Source organism: Tenebrio molitor, chromosome 4 (genome assembly GCF_963966145.1).
Source record: "Tenebrio molitor chromosome 4, icTenMoli1.1, whole genome shotgun sequence".
In the NCBI taxonomy this organism is placed as follows: domain Eukaryota; kingdom Metazoa; phylum Arthropoda; class Insecta; order Coleoptera; family Tenebrionidae; genus Tenebrio; species Tenebrio molitor.
The window spans coordinates 18,039,392-18,057,565 of record NC_091049.1 but is presented as its reverse complement, the minus strand read 5'-3'; the positions used below and the strand labels follow the sequence as shown (position 1 = coordinate 18,057,565).

The following is an 18,174-nucleotide window of genomic DNA, read 5'->3' as shown; positions in this document are numbered from 1 at the left end:
TCCATACTTTTTAGCGACCCTGTATACATACGGTTTTTGGATCAATTAAACCGTTTTCTGAAAATAAAATTGTTCCCTGCTGTTTTGGGACTGCTGAAATATTGCACGCAAATAGTAATTATACACCAAGGTAGAGAAGACATTTTTTTAAGCCGCTTTTCGGGGAATAAAGAAGCGAGGCGTAAAATTGTCTTCTCTACCGTGGTGTATATAAAATCTTATATGTTTCGACTTAAAAATGATTGCTTGGTAACGATTCCAAATTTACTACTGTTAAAGTTTATATTTTAATTTGATCTATCTTTTATCCGTCGCCTGCGAAGACTACAATCGTTTACAATGCCCGAATTTCTATCGAGGAGTATGCAGATATGTATTTTGTGTATGGGAATATAGCGGAAAGGCTACTGCTGCTGTTACACCAAAATTAACGAATCTTTTTAGTAGTGTCAGGTGGTTAGTGCTCGATTTCAAATCCCTTTAGAGGTTGATCGAGATGTGGTATCACAAATAAAGCTGCAGAAATAATTTCAGTTTATTGCAGCAATAAAAAATGACTTATTTCAAGGTTGCGGTGAATCTAGATAAATATTTCGAATGAATTATTGATTTTGACCGTAAAAAAATGCAATCCTGGTAGTTTTTGATGAGATATTATCCAAGGGAAGTATTCAAAACCGAAACGTCATTGTGACAATAGGTACTCGATAAAATCTGACAAAGGCATTGTTGTCTTTAAGTTGCTAAGCAATTAACTTTCATTTCAGAACTTTAATTATTTATTTAATTATTACAACAATAAAATGGTACAAAAGCTCCCAAACAGTAGGGCACCATTTTAAATTTTTATCTTTGAGAAAACCATTTATGTTGGGAAAAAATGGTATTAAGGTTTTCGACCATATTTTCCCTCAGAACTCACCCTGAGACCATTCCCTAACACCCTGTATAAAGTAAGCATTTTACAATAAAATGGTGCCCTTCAGTTGTCCAGTTAAAATTAACTTTTTTCTTAAATTTAATTTAATTAACCTTTCTGTGTGAAAAATTATTTCTTTCAGAATTTTTACTTCAAACAATGAATGGAATCGCAATAAATTATAAACTAAAGTTTTTTTGATTTTTTTAATTTTCTTGCATTCTCAAGATAGAAATACATAGGTATCTTGCAGTAATTCTGTAATTTTTAACAAAAGAGAAAGTGTAGTGGATATAAAACGAACAAAAGTTTTATAAAAGAGAAACGAGAAAAAGTAAAACAAAGACATAACAAATAACAGAAAATAATATAGGTAATCGATAAGTAAAATATACGAGCTTAGAGAGCTAACCGTAAAGCGATGAATAATTTTTATTATTTACATTAAGTTCTTCTAGGAAATTGACTGATATTCTTAGTTTTTTTCACTTAAACAGTTTAAAAATCTTGTGGAATTCTTTAACAGAAAAGTCGTCATATCTCCATGTTTTTAATAAGAGTCTCTTAATTTGTCCTTTTGTTATGGGATGAAAATTGATAATTCCCGTTGACATTTCCATCACCAACAAACTTGTTGGGTTGCTTTGCTTTAATGGCAGATTTGCAGGAATGACGATCTCGTTGACCAGGGTTGTCCTACGAGAGTAAATAAGTAAATTTAATGTGCGAAGTGAGAGAGCCAAATTTGAAATCTTGAAATAAAAATGTTTGTGTAGGTTTGTTAATAGTTATTATCCCACGGAATTAAATAAAAAGAATATTAAGTTGAAATAAGAATATGAAATGAAAAAAAATCATAAATGTGCCTAGATAACAAGACTGGTCTCAAATAAAAACGTTACCTACATCAGGAAGTACAAATAAAAGTTACCCACCTTGGCAATATATTGATGTTTGCATATCCAAGTCCCAGTCCATAACATTTTGCCCGTTACATTGTGCAACACTGATTTGTAAAGCAAACTGATGAAACAATAGACACCCAAGATTGAATGTAACGATGTAAACATAGGTAACAGTACATTTTTCCTTCTGCACAGGAGTATCTAAATTTTCATTTTTATTCACTGTAGGTGTTCGTGTAATAATGTTCTGAAAAACTAAAAGAGAATCATCAGTTTTTCTATTGAACATTTCAACCAAAATTATTCGAAAATTCTTCAAACAAGTTTCCCTAATCATACTGTCATTTTTCATGACGTAGTTGTTGGCTTACCTGTTATGTGCTCACCGTGACCACACATCTTCACAATTTATTTTGATTTTTGTAAGAGCGACATCCGTCTCTGCATCAACAGATGCTCCTCTCTCAATCAATAGTGTGGCTGCTTCCACCTTTCTATTGTCAATAGCGAAATGTAAGGGAGTTTTATTATCACTTGTAACAGCATTAACAGAAGCTCCTTTTTTGATTAATAATTTAGCCGTTTCCATATTTCCTTTGAAAGCTGCCAAATGTAACGGAGTCTCTTTATTCTTCGTACTAGCATCAACCCATGCTCCATTCTCGATTAATAATTCTACCACATCCACATTTCCATTGAAAGCAGCAAAATGTAATGCAGTTTCAGTCCTATGTGTAACCGCATTAATACAAGCTCCCTTTCCAATTAATAATTGTACTATTTCCGTATTTCTATTGCTGACAGCCAAATGAGACGGACTGTCATCGTCATTTGTAACAATCGTAGAAAAATATCCTTTTTTGACCATATCCACATTCTCAACCACGGCAGCAAAATGTAACGGACTTTTATTCTTATTTGGAACGTACTCAAAAAAACTTCCGTCGGAGTCTACAAGCACACTGTTATCCATGACAGCAAAATGTAACGGAGTTTCATTATCCTTAGTAGTGGCATTAACAGATGCCCCTTTTTTTATTAAAAACTCTGCTGTTTCTATTTTTTTATTGAAAGCAGCCCAATGTAATGGAGTTCTATTATATGTTGTAACTGCATTAACTGAAGCCCCTTTATTGATCAATAATTCTGCTATTTGTACATTCCCATTTGCAACAGCTAAATGTAGCGGAGTTACATTACCATTTGCAACGGCATTAATAAATGCACCTCTCTCGATTAATAATTTTGCTGTTATCGCATCGTTATTTTCTATAGCCAAACGTAATGGAGTTTCTGTAAAAATGTCAATAGATGTAGCGTTAATAGATGCTCCATTCTGAATCAGCAATTCAGTTATCTCCATGTTTCTATTTCTAACAGCTACATGTAACGGAGTATGATTACCGACTGTAACGGCATTAACAGAGGCGCCTTTCTCGATCAATAATTTCACGGCATTCGTCTTTTTGCAAAGTACAGCCAAATGCAAAGAGGTCAAACCTTTTCTGGTACCTTTGATAAACCAGTGTGAAGCACCAAAAGTGTCTATCAAATAACGTAAAAGTTCACTTTCTTCAAAATAACAGTGTTGGATGGTGTGTTCAATAAAATGTCGATAGTGTTCTTCAATAATTTTCCTGGTTTTTAAGCTATCGTTGATAACTGAAGACAATAAAATTTGACAGCCATGCGTCAAGCAGAAATGGATAAAATCTAAATTATTCTGATAATTCTTAGTATATTTAAATAACTCCTTTGAACATCCGCATATATTTAAGATCACCTCTGCAGCACCAAGATAATTATTTTCGAGAGCATACTCTAGAGGGGTCCATTGGAATAATGTGTCAGATTCATTATTGCTGGAATCGGATAATTTTTCTAAAATATTGATATATTTCAAATAGCTATTTCGAACTATATACAGAAGAGAGAATCCATCGAACCGTGGCCCACTACATGCCACAATATGTAGAGGATTCCGCCCTCCTTTGTCGTACATACCAGTAGTTTTGTTTTTAACATGTTTTGCAAATTGATCCATATTTTCGTAGATCAAGGCCAAGTGTAAAGGACTTTCTTCAGCAAGAATAATATTAAAAATCATCATCAAATTTTTGTATCTACTGGAAAACAGTTCCTTTTGGATAATTCGAGCTTTATCAAAGTTATTTGCGAAAAAGTTCGCAGCAAAGTACTCCCCGTATGTGTAGTGTTCAAACTCGGCTTTTCCTTCAGTGTTTACTTTCGTGACAATTCCCAAAAGATCCTTATTTGTTTTGAATTCGTGTAAAAAGCGACGTGTGCGTCTCATGTCCAAATTCAGCTTTTGAAAGACATTGTCGTCGAACATAGAATGGACAGCAAGGAGTTCATATTTTTCTAGACAGTCTTCCATGTCTGTTAAGTCTAAATGTGGATTGTTCGACTGTTGCTTATCACGATGGTGTTTGAATTTTCCCCGGAAAAATAAATTGTACATCTTTGTTAAAACGAAAATATTTTCTGTGATATTATCGTACAGTTCTCTGTCGTCAAGGAATGTTTGTGTTATAATGTAGAGCTGTAGAGGTATGCCCAAAACTTGGCAATTGTTGATGATATCAGTGCTATTGAAAATTTTGTTGATCAAATTTTTTATTTCTCCATATTCATATGTTTTCTCCAAACGATTCCCTATGTAGGATTTTTGTTGTCCTTCCTTAACTTCCTCCATGTCCATGATAAATTCACCGAAAGATGCCTTTAGTTTATCTTTTAAATTTCTTCTGGAAGAAAGCCAAATGTGATACCCTTTCGAGGATAATTCTTTAACGTAATTTAAAACATTGTCAGTATATTGGGTTTCAATTTCATCGAGGCCGTCAAAGAAGAAAACCATCTTTTTCTTGGACCTAAAAATATTTCTGATCTGATCCGAAAAGTTATCTTGGTTTCCTTCTAATAAATAGTTTAAAAGGTCGTTAATGTCATGTTTTGTTTTCAAGAATTTGTTATGTGTTTTGAGATCTATTGCGATTATCCAAAATTTTGAATCACAGTCCTTTCTTAATTTCTTCAACATCGTCGACTTGCCCATTCCAGGATCGGCGCATAAAATATTGATGGGTCTAGTTAAATGGTCATAGATTTGGTTTTCTTTAATAGATATTCTCCTCCAAGAAAGATTTTCAGGTAAGCTACGTGTACTCATCACCACTGACAAACTGTCCTCGTCGAACAATCTTAAACACAATATTGGACTGTTGCGGTTTTTCTTGGAAATATCTCCAAGTAGTTTAACGAAACATTGTTCATTTGTTGATATAATTACTGATTCCTTGGTAACCTTTGGCAATTTTAAGTAATGTTCGATACTCATGACGTTGATATTACGTTTACATAGCTTATTTTGAACCAGTTCCAATTTTCCGTCGAAATTAATAACAACTAGATTTTCCTTTAAAAATCTGTGATCAAAAATTTGGTCTGTTTCTAAAACTTCAAATGAAACTTTTCTGTCTATGTAATGTGATGGAAGAAATTCAGTCTCTTGCCCAACTAAAAAATTGCCCTTCAACATTTGAAGTAGTTCTTTTGCTCCAACAAATTCACAAATATTTTCAATCGAATCGATCAATTTTTTTAGCGTTATTTCTTTTCTGCCCTGTAGAGATAAAAGACATTCTTGGATAACATCTCTGTACAATGTTTCATTAATTGATAAGTTCTTCAAATTTTCAAAAATTTTAAATCTAGACAATTTTCCAGGCTGAATTCCGTGACCGATCAAAATAAATTTTATTTTACTTCTTAGTTGATGGAGTTCCATTATTTTATAAATAATTTTTTCTGAAATGGTGTTGAAATTGATAACGAGTTGTTTTGCGTAAAAATACTGCAATACTTTCAATTTCACTTCAAGTTCCAAACTTGTAACGCTTTTTTCAATTATTTTATTTTCTTTAGCTATACGCATGATGCTTTCGTCGGTTGCAACGTTGGCATGCATTTTGAACATTTTTCTGTAAGTTTTATACTTCTCCGTAACTTCTTCTTCAGAAATTTCTGTCATAGTCATAGCAACATTTTCGAATGAATCATTTATCAGAACTACATCAAATTCTTCAACAACTCTTTGAAATAAGTTCCACTTCTCGTACTCTGCGGTGAGAAGATAACTATTAGAATTAACGAATGGGGACAGAAAAATATCAATAAGATGAACATTCACAGTTGCTTTATTAATAGTTTTATTTGTGAATCTGCCCTGATGCCATTTTCTGAAAAGGTTCGTGTAATTCATGGCTGCGGTTTCGTTTTCCAAAATCTTAATTACTGCTCGTTCGAGATCTTTAAAATTCTTTTGACAAACGAAAATCGTAAATCGTGAGAAAAACTCTTTGTAGTCCGATTTCGTTATTTCTTTATCACTTGGCGTTTTATCGTTGACCTCAAATCTGTATACATTTTCTTTTTCAGAACTAGTATTAAAAAACATATCTCCATTGCAACGGTCGTCTTTGATCATGTTAAAATTGGTTACTTTCGTTGCTTTTTGTGGATCAAATTCAGCATTTGTATACAGAATAAATTGATACTGTCTGTTTCGTTGATTTAAATTTTTAAAAGCTTGACAATATCTCTTCAGACTAAAAGGGCCATTTGCGGTCTCGAAACTTTCAGGTGATAATTTTTTGCTGTCATTGTCCTTCTGCTTCAGTTGCATGGCATAGCCAAATTTTCTTTCGTCTTTCATCGATATATCGATTACGACGTCATCCATTTTCCCAAAATTCTTTACGTTGCTTTGAATTGTATAGTCTTGAATATCTTCATTGTTGAGCTTTAATGCGAGATATGCAGGAACGAGAATTTCGTATTCACCCCCAAGACCAGGCGTGTTCTACAAGCAAGATTTTTTTAAATCAATATACTAAATATTCCTTAAATTTAGGAGCACCAGCATTTACGATTTAATTTCAAATTTAAAATTTTATATCCAAAAAAGAGAAAAAGAAAAAACAAACAAAACTAACTTTCAATACAAACTGTTTCAAAATAATAAAAATCATTATTTAGAAATTCTCCAATCCAGTAGATCGATTTAAATATGCGATATTTTTTTATTTTACCTAATAATTGTAAGGATGTCTCTTTTTTCAGAAAATGAGGTAAGGTATTAAACAGTTTAATGCAATAATAGTTAGAGCCATGCCTCGATTTTATTAATTTTAATTGCCTCTTGTATTATAGTTGTGATGAAAATTAAGGAGATTTTATTCATTGATGTTTTTGATGATAATTATATTCTAAGCACTTATAAATGAAAATGTAAGAATTTTCAGTGATTTAAAATATAATTACAATCCTCTGTGAAACCAGTATTTGCCATGATTCGCATGTTCACAAAATTGTAGAAATCACAAACAGAATCAAGCAGCAATACACACTAGATATCTAAATATCTAAATTAAAATAAAATTAATAAGGTGATCTTTTTTACCTTACTAGCCATGATTGAAAAATCAATTAAAAAAATGATGGGCAGCAGTCTAATAAACAGTGAGATGACAATTTAGAGCCATTACTGAAACAAAAAATAATATTAATTAATGTAAAATATTTTTCATACTTAACACAAGCAAACAAAATCATAAGACTATTCAACGAGAAATAATTAGCTTAATCGTAACGATTGAACCAAATTCAGTAATTTAACCAAAGCACAGGTAAGAAACTGGATCCACCTTATGTTCCTTTGGTTTATCACTAAAAAGATAAATTTTGGTTAGTACAAAATCTTATTAGAATTGAGGTTATCAACATACAGGTGGTCGTAACTGGCGCCTAAAATTTTTACGGCAGAGCAGAGAAGGTTTGGGGATGTTAATTTTATTTCAAATAATTTCCAGCCTTAATAGTTATTTTTATAAATGATATGTTTGGGGGTCGACGTGATAGTCGAGGCGATAGGCGAGGCTTGCAAATGCGAGTACTCACAAAACCGTTTCTAGACGTGAGATACACAAACATTTTTGTGCCGACTTCTGTGGATTTTTGTTAAATAAAAGTTAAAACAGTAGTTTTAAATTTGGCATTAGGGACTTTTTTGTGTTGGCAACACTTAAACATTAAAATTTTAAAATCAACATCGCTCTTGTTTGCTGACATTTATTAAATTTAATTACTTATTTTTTTTTCTTTTATATTTTCCTGAAACGTAATTTTCATAAATTAATTTTAGAAAAAGATGAACTTTTTGGCCTTTATACACAAATATCTATTAAATTACAGGAAATTAAAACAGACCTATATCAGCGCGCCGGCTGCATTAAGGTGAATTTAATACCTTCATAATCAATAAATAAATTACTAGGTAGAGGTAATTTGAATAGAGAAGAACCTGTCACATGATATGCGTAAGAGACGAAATTTGGTTGGATTCGGGCGGACTAGTTCATTTCTTTCTGAAGGGGGAGGTGGCGAGTGAGGAGCGCACTTGCGCAGGTATGGCGTCATTTAATTTCAGCTAACAGGTTCTGAAATAGGTATTGTTATGTCTAATAATGTCTGTTAAAGTGCAAACTATTAAAATGTATTCAACAATTTTTAGTATCAATAAATATTAATATTATCATATAAATCAAACTATGTCGAACGTCAAACAGCTGGGAAGAAACAATTTGCTACGCCACTGCACTCAGTGTCCCTTCCACTTCAACGCGCAGCAAAGGTCACGTGACAGGTTCTTCTCTATTTAAATTACCTCTAGAGGTCTTTCAATCTCTCATGGGTTTTGACCTTGGAAATATTTGCGCGTAGGAGGAGCGATAAACCAGTGAAGAATTGGTAAATGAAAACTGAAAACGTCGACTATTTTAGCCACGCCTTAAATTTCAAAATTACAATTTCCTAATGACACAAGACAATGGTTCGTTAATGATCAAGCTAGCTGTGAAAAATGAAAATGCTGCAGATTTGCCACTTCAGATATAATAAAGGTTCTACGAATGACGATGTTTTCCAGTCGGTTTGTAGCGCGTACTTGAAACCGATGTTCGTCGTTTGCGCAGATATGACTCAACCCATGAGAGATTGAAAGACGGGGCTACAGCACGGGCACGGGAGACTCTTCGTTATTTGTGGCAATTTTTTGACGATAGGTTGATCTCTGGCTGACTGAGACATTGGTGCGTGTTTTTGAGAACAGGAAGAGGCGTATTACAATGTGCATCGGCGCTCAAGGCAATCATTTTCAATATTTGCTCGAGAGTAATTTAAAACACATTGTTTATTTGTTTTTGTTCCCGGGTACATAACCTAAGTTTAATCTGCTCGTAGATTATAAAATATGTTCAAACTTCCTGACAATAATGAAGTCTGTGAATAAAACCTTCAATTGTATTGCTCAACTAATATTGAGGAATATTTCTTATTTCAGTCTCAATCTTCTGTCAACATCATCTTCATTGAATTCGTGTACTACCTAGATGAATTTTGTATGGGTGGTATTTTGGTGGTTTTAAAATATTTTGAACGGATTTTCTAAACATTCAGGATTCAAGGCCACTTGTGGCACAGACGTTTTGGGTTCTTCACGATATCTAATAAGGTATTGAAAGAATTTTTTTCGTTGGTGCATGTCCTTGGACATGCGACATTCTCTACTGCAATAGGTTTGGTTTTCTTTTAATTTTTGACGGATTTGCAAATGCTGTGTTTTCGTTTTATTTTAATTATCTGTTTTATTGATGCCCCATTTAACCTATGTTCCCATTAAAAAAAAACAAGTTGGCTTTGTATTTTGAAAATGTATGGATAAAAAAATTCTAAAATATGTAATTGATTATAAGTAGCTTTAAATGAGTCTTAAGTGCATTTAAGATTTTATGGTTCTAGCCCGGTTCCATACATAAATCGCAACCCTATATGTAATTATTAATTAGTATTAGAAATTTGAAAATCGCTACTAAAACATTTTCACTGGTTAACTTATTTTTGATAATTGTAGAAAGGTAGTGTTACCGGGATTTAAATTATTTATAAATGACAAAAACTCTTTATTAATTCACAAAGCTACTTCTTTTTAGATTAACAAGATGATTGGTATTAATGAAAACGTACTGTTATATCATGAGGATACAGTATCAAATTTAGTAAAAGACTAAAGTATATTTTTTCCTGGTAGGCGGTTGCGCGCGCCATTTATGAAATCCTGCAACGAAATGAGACCTTCCTATTGGTTAGTGGAATAGAGTAACGCAAAACATTGTGTTTTTAGAATACAGTTTTTCCGCTCTGCAGCCGAGGTGTAGTTTTTAGTTAGTTTTGTCCGACTCCACAAGGCAGGTGTTTACGTGTTGATTCTGTGATTTTGTGAAAATGGAGAGTTTATTTTCGAGTAGTGAATAAATAGTTGTTGTGTTGGTGTATGGTGAAGTGTCGGGAGTGCTCTTCGAGTCTAAAGAATTTCCGTGCTACTTCTTGTGGGACTTGGTATATTCGATCCCAATTGACACAATTGAAGTTTTAAGAAAACGGGTGGAAAATGCTGCCATTACAATTCGCAATAACAGAGGAATGCTTGAAAGAGTGGAAGAATCATTTCGTCGGCGCCTTCATTATTATATTGACAAAAACGGCGGTCACTTTCAATTAGCCGCTGTACTTAAGTTCGCAATTTTTTTTTTGTTCTTCGCTTATCGGCATCGGCGAAGCAAGTAATCCCCATAGGCGGGTAACGAAATTTGTGCCATATTTTTCAATAATTTTAATTGGATAACTTCAAGGTTTAAGAACAAAATATAGTTAAATAATATCGTTGCTATTAACGAGTTCTATTACCAGTAAAAATTAATGTAGGTACTTATTTCTGAGACACGTTGTATATAATAGTTATTTACATTAGAGTACGGGAGGTGAATTTTCCGGCACGACAACTACTAATTTCAGGCACGCTGGCGTAGCCGAGTGATTATTCAAATAAAACTTATAGTGGAGTAACGATAGACAAAAATACGGCGTTATTTCGGAACCGGTAGCAAGAGTTCCGATTGTAATAATTTATTTTTTTTATGTCATGAATACAAAATACTAAAACCTTTATAGGTTAAAAATTGACGCTCATAGTGGGAAATACACTCACCGGCACAAAAAGCGACTCATTATGATTTCTTTAATAAATAATCTTGAAATTATATTTGTGCTTATTTTTTTTATAATAGTTAAATTGGGATATTTTCAAAGATCGTGAGTGCTATGGTCACCATGGCAACCGAATTGTTTTGTTTAAATAAATTATTGAAAAAAGTTTGCACTACTTCCATGTTGTGTTTTTGTCGGTTGTTTTACGTGTTAAAATTTTTAATTTGACAATACGAGATACTAATTCAAAATACTGTTCAAAATTTGACAATTTTTTATAACATAAAATTTTTTTCTAAAAAATGACTTCTCATTTTTCATTAAAATCTTATTTCCTGTGTTTAATGTTTTGTTTGTCGGATATTCTTTGGCAAAGAATAACTTAAATAGCACCTACCAATACAACATGATACCAAAAAAAATGAAGACAATGAAGTACCTACTTAAAATTCAAAGTGACTAGAACTCTTCAAACGATCATTGTGACGGGTATTGGTAAAAAATATACAAGAGATGCTGAAAGTAAAAATTTATTAAGAGTGTATTATAAAAATTAAATATTTTCCCCGGTTTCATCCTCTTCTATGTCATTTTCATCTAAAATTGTTGATGGTGGGCAATTACAGTGGCCTATTTTTGAACACGTTGTTTTTCAGGAATGGAAAATCAAAATAATCAAGGCAAGTTGTTGGTACAGTTGGGAGTAAAAAAAAACGGACATCAAAATTGTGACAATTTCAAAAATTCAGTATAACCCATTCTTTATTGTGAATGTGACAGTTTATGACAACTGGAACATTTGAAGAATTGATCAGACGTACAGTCGCGAGCAATAAATTTTGGTCGTCAAGGTCATTCTTTGACGCAATCGAAAATGCTCCATTGTAAAACAGTCGTAAATATCATAACCTATCATCATGTTGTGTGACACTGATTGTCATTTTTTCCTCATTTTGTTTGACACTTTGTTGACGTGGGCATAATTAAGCAGGGAAATTTTTTAAATCTGTGACAATTTAATCAAATTTTGAGATGACATTGACGACCAAAATTTATTGCTCGCGACAGTACCTACTACCTTGTCAAAAATAAATTACTCCCTATATTTCGAACTTTTAGAGAAATAACGTTTTTCATGTTGTGTACTTAACTAGAATTTTCAGAAGTATGTAATTTTGAATGCCTAAGGTTGGTTACTACGAATTGAGGGATTAAGTTCAATTAAATATGCCGACAGAAACCAAAATTGATTGTGAAACGAAAAATCATCTATCACTTAGCGAGGCATTAGCCATTAATTTGCAACTGTGACAAGGAATTAGCCACAGCCTTACATTTTTGAGATATCTTTTGTCTGCCACCAGAAACCACATAGCCCCCAACCTAACCAAATTTATGGCAACCTAGTATCGAATATCCCAAAATCCTAGAGAGTAATTTATTTTTGACACGATTGTAGCACAGTTATTAACTACGAGTATGTAAACTGTCACAATCAGTCTAAATAAGTTTAAATGTAGGAAGGGCGGTTTCACACTTATGACTGTTATGTCAAAAATTATGTCTGTTTTTTTACTCTCCACTGTAAGTGTGTAAGTGCCTGAAAGTCCGGAAACTTTTGTTGAAATTCATCGAAAACTAGAGGTGTTGAATAGGACGATTCGCCGTTTCTGAAGTAACACTGCACAATGAAAATTTTTTGCTCTGAAGTGAACATATTGCTAGCAATTTTAATAGTCAATAATTAATAATGACAGTTCTCCATTGTAATGATATCTGGTGACATTTGAATTACATTTTTACGTGTTGCCAACTGAAGCGTATTACTCACGGACCTCTGGATTTTTTTAATTTTCGATCGCATGGTATTACTAAACACTTTTTTGTCAAAAAGCATTAAAAATAATTATATATTTTCTTCAAAAAATGCTAACTATGCGACTCTAGAAGACAAACTGAACGTGTTTCTATCTGAGTCCGGTCAACACCGGGCTACCAAACATCTGCCTATTATTCTTCTTTTTCCACATACAATTCCAAACAAGTTTCAATATAACAATATACTCTTCCCAAAGTCATTCTATATTGTTCTCTAGTATTTTTCTTGCGAAAATAACGATTTCTAACTGGAAAATTTCAGTTCTTATAAATAACCAATAAATTAATAAAACAAATAATGAGCGGCAATTTTTTTAACCTATAAAGGTTTTAATATGTTTTATTTATAATACATTAAAAAAAAATTCGTTCAAATCCGAACTCTTGCTACCGGTTCCGAAATAAAAACCTAACGTTACTCCACTATTAATAACACAATATCATCTAGTGACGCTTGATAAACTTCTACTTATTGTGGAGAATTATGTTAACATAAAAAATATATGTTTTTACTTCGTACTGTAATTTTGAAATTTCTGGGGAAATATGTAAGACATTGACCCCAAAGAAGTTCTTACGTTAGTCTCCCTGATGGACTACATATAATATTGGGAATAATTTCATGCTTGTTACATCACTGACAAAAACCCGTTTTATTTTTAATGTCAATGCAATACTCTTTTAACAATAACATCTTGTTTCATGTCATAATGCAATTTTTTATTACTTGCACGAGTAAAGATGTAACCGTTAAAATTCCGAAAAACGTAAATGACATAATTTCCTAGTACAAATCGCGATAAGATTATCGAATGTCCTTCACACAATTAATTAGAAACTTTAATCGCTTATCATCCACAAACCACAGCAGCTTACTGGATATTGTCATATTTCAAAATTCCCATTCGTGGAATAAAATAAGTATTAAAAATTAGCAACAATTAGAAAAAAAGTCTTATAAACGCAATTATCATATTACTCTTGGAACAAAAGGTCTATAAATTCCTATTTATACAGGGGTATTCACGAGTACTAATGGGCCTAACAACATCCCGACGCAAAATAACCTAAAAAATTGATGTTAATTTAGATGTCAACTTCATGTCAAATTAAAAAAAAAAAACTAAAACCAAGTGGCCCGTATGATTTTTCTTTAATTAATATTTAAATTTTTTCTCTTTGTCTGATACATGCTTTTATCGTATTTTCTCACTCAATCTAATCAAAATTTTAGATAATGAATGCCATAAATTCATAACGAAAGGAAAATCATACGACCCATTATGTTTAATTTTTTTTTAAGTAAATATAAATGATCCATGGAGGCGATGAAAATGTATGAGTTATTACTATGAGTTATGAATTAAACTTAAAATAGAAAACATTATCTAAAAATTAACCAAAGGAAATACTCGAAGTGCCTCCATTTTGATTTAAACATAAACTAACGCTTCCTTTTAATTTTTTTTAATTTTTAATAAATTAGTTTGAAATATCCATCGCTTTAATTTGAAAGGTCAAGTGTTAGTTATCATTATCAATGATGCCGCCGTCGCTGCCAAGCCGTCAACAACCAGAAGTTACTCCAGTTGTACAATTTAAAAATCAAATTCAGTAGGTATTACCAACTCAAACAGTCCTAGATCATCCCATATTACTCACCGCCCTAAAGTTGGTGAACCTTAGACATTTGATTCTTTTTTGCGGTTACTTGTTATTCTGAATTTTATGACTCAGACACAAACATTATTCGTAATTATCGGTGTCCGTAAATAGCACTTTCGCCTATTTGGTCCGTTTTATTTGGTTTTATTATGCTCATACCAACATTTTTCGTTAATGATTGGAGGTGAAAATAGATGGCGCAGAAATTCAATACCCGTCAAAATTATCCTATCGATTCCCGTTCACCAGATAGTGTATTTTTTTTGGCTATGACTAGCCTCCCGGCTCCGGTATTCATACGAATCCCGGTTTTATGCAAGTGACGTCATCGACGACCGGTATTTCGGCTGGAGACGCAGTGCTTTTTTTCACGTAATTGTCGAAACTAGATCGGAAATCATTCCTCATGCGGTTCGGTAACAATAAATACCTAATTAATTTCTAAGACAATTTAATGATAACAATTATTACTTAATATTTCAGTAACCTTTTCTCTGATGCTGCCTGGCAAGTTGTCCAAAATGTTAATGAAACGGCAACAAAACAAATGGCTCTGTGTTGTGTGCAATTCAGAAATTTGGAATTTTGATGTAGGTATATTTTGAGGTTGGGGTACAGCCTACTTTTTTTTTGTAGAACGGCAGATCGTATTTTTACAAGGGTAATGCACACTGTAAAACTGTATAACTTAGTTGTTTGCTGCTGACGATCTACATATAAAACTTTTTTTTTTGTTTTGTTAATGATGTCTTCTGTGTTAACAATTTATTTTTATTTTCGAATTGTATACTTAATTCATAATGTTTTGCGCTCATAATTTATTATAATTTTATAGTTTTAGTGTATTAAGATATTTACCCTTTTTGAATCAGCATTATACCGGGATATTAAAAATTATCTTGGTCAAAGGTGGTCATGGATTGGAAAACGTCCGTCTCAATTTATTTAGTGTGACGATTTCTTCCTTTTTTATGAGTCACAGTCAGTTTCGCGAAACACACCAACACAATTTGTAAAAATCCTTCGACATTACTGCAAAGTATGGGAAAAAATAAAACTATGACAGATCTTGACATTCAAAAAATGATTGACACAAATGCTTCGACAATTATTTGAAAATCCATGACCACATCTGACCAAGATAATTTTTGATATCCCGGTACAAGTGTCGACTTTCGAGCCTAATATCTTGGTTATTTGCCAACGGACTTTTATGAAATTTAAAATGCAGATATTTTAGACGGCGAAGAGTAAAATCCCATTAATGCGATAACCCAAGTCTTAAAAACGTAATTTTTACATGCCTTTTTAAAATGTTAAATCACTTAAGATTTATATCAAAAAATTGATCGTCAATAAAAAGTGCTATGAGGAGAAACTCGTCCTTGAAAAATCGTCTGGTTTGCATAAAAAAAGAAAAAACTGAGTTAAACGTGACTGCAGAATGCAAAATGGTAGACGCGTATGAAACAAATACGCACTATCGTCGAATTTTGGTCACCCCTCGTCGCACAAACGCAAGTGACATTTTTTGACGTTTATTGTTACGTTTTATTGTTATTTATTTATTGCAAAGTTTGTTTCCTTTTTCAACGATATTGAAATTTCTGCTATTATTTTCTATTTTTAAAGTATTTTCAATAAATTTATACAATTTTACTTTTTTAATAAAGCGCGCCCACTTTTTACATATTTTAAGGAGTGTACAAAATGTTGCCCATCAATTATTTCAAAAGATGACTGCTCAAATACCTTCAAAATTTATCAAATTTTTAACAAAATCTAATTTTTTGGTTGGATCAGACGAGCGATTTAGTTAATTGTTTGTATAGACACGTATTTTTTAATGTTTAACAATTTAATAATAATCCGCTTAATTTTCAATAAAGAAACATGAGTTAAAATTACATTTTTTAACTTTTATTATCACTAATTGAATCTTTACCGTCTGACATATCTAGATTTTAAATTTCATAAAAATCCATTGGCAAATAACCGAGATATTAGGCTGGAAATTCTTAGATGGGACACCTGTACTACTACTGCAACTGTTGTTGTTAATGTTATCACCTCTACCTTGAATATTTGAACTTCACTGGGCCGAGATCCGTATATAGGCGAGTATTGCCCATCCCGTCTAGATGCAAATATTATGTTCCCAGCCAGGATTTAAATAATCCCGGTCATCGATGACGTCACTTGCATGATGTCGTAGCCGGGAGGCTAGTCACAGCGTATTTTTTTTAATACTCGGACCTCGAATTGTTTTCAGTTTCAGTGCGCATGGCTCTCTTTTGGTACGCACTAATTTAAAAACCTGTTTCGTTGGCTTTGTAAATACGACAAAGAAGCCGCTGTATCATTTTTATGAACATAACATCAATAGAGTTGATTAGAACTCATATAATGGTTTTATTACCTTTATTTACAGTTTTAGAAACCCGCGTCGATTTGTTTACATTTTAAATTCGCGCGAACCAAACGACAGAAGGTGGAGCTAGCGTGGGAAGAATCTTGGACCGCTAAAAGCAATGCATTGCCGGTCAAGTGCACTATCTGCTTATAAATAATATCAGTAATCTGTGCCCCGTTATTATCAATGAGTCATGCATTCTGCAGTAATGTATGAATGTACATGTGTAGAAATGACACGAATACATAATTAAAAGATATTTTCCGACGAGTTAAGTATGTGCAGTACTTGCCATATGACCACAAATCGGTAGCACTGTAATTAACGATAAGTGGCTTTCAAAAGCAAATCAATCATTAAATTGTAGTAAGTGATAAAATTGAGAAACAACTTACCATTCGAATAACACCGACCGGTCATGCTACACCACGGGTGATACGGATGTCCCACTCTTTACTTGAAATAAAAACTGCGTTTGCGACGCCATCTATTTTTAGTCCCGAGAAATAATTAGTTAGGAAACGCACCGAACCCTATAGGTACCTTTTTCGAATAAAAGTAAAATTTTAAGTTCAATTTACTAATTATTACCACATAAATCTTGATACTTAATAACTAATCCTTAAAAAAATCTTACGTTCTTAAGGCATATATACCTATATTCCTTATAAAATCATAAGAATTATTTTTCTAACGATTAATTATAAAGTACTATGGCGGACAATAAATTTAGGCCGGCAAATTTCTGACATTTAAAAAAAGTCAATGCAAGCGACCATTTATTGTCATTATGACTGATGTGTCAGTTTGTCAAACTGAAGGTTTTCAAGCTGTTTGGCGTTTCCTTCGCCTTTTTCGTAACTTACAGATCATGACGCACTAGCATAACTAATTTGTAGTAGCACTTCTCTCTGGTGCACGCTTCTTTTCCCAATTTTAATTTTGATTATCGCTGTCAGGATGACAAAAATGACAAAAATCAAAAATGAGGTTAGTTGAACATAATGCTAGCTTCACATTTTGATGTCAACCCAATGACAGGCCGGCCTAAATTTATTGTCCGCCATAGTACCAAGATTCATGTGGTAATAATGTAGCAACAATGTGTATTAGGACTATTAACTAACAACGCCCATGATTTTTGAAATAATGATTATTACAAACACTGTTTTAATATTATAATAAAATTACACAAATAATGGCGACTGGCTAGTGGCTATTTATCACGGACGTTGGACATCTAGGCGTGGGACGCATAACCCGTGCGC

At 32.8% G+C, this 18,174-nt stretch overlaps 1 protein-coding gene across 3 annotated transcripts; it reads right to left on the bottom strand.

Moving 5' to 3' along the window:
- Positions 1-766: 766 nt before the first annotated feature.
- Positions 767-17,462, bottom strand: LOC138129126 (uncharacterized). 3 transcript variants are annotated; one of them, XM_069045391.1, is made up of 5 exons: positions 17,302-17,457; positions 7,310-7,393; positions 2,196-6,709; positions 1,855-2,079; positions 767-1,615 (listed from the first exon to the last, which is right to left on the bottom strand). In XM_069045391.1, exons 2-3 carry the CDS (start codon positions 7,319-7,321, stop codon positions 2,207-2,209), a joined length of 4,515 nt encoding a protein of 1,504 aa, XP_068901492.1. In that variant the 5' UTR covers positions 7,322-7,393; positions 17,302-17,457; the 3' UTR covers positions 767-1,615; positions 1,855-2,079; positions 2,196-2,206. The 3 variants fall into 3 exon arrangements, with proteins under 3 accessions (XP_068901492.1, XP_068901494.1, XP_068901493.1); XM_069045393.1 differs by lacking the exon at positions 17,302-17,457 and adding an exon at positions 8,116-8,138; XM_069045392.1 differs by having other exon boundaries at positions 1,855-6,709; positions 17,302-17,462.
- Between the last annotated feature and the right edge of the window lie 712 nt (positions 17,463-18,174).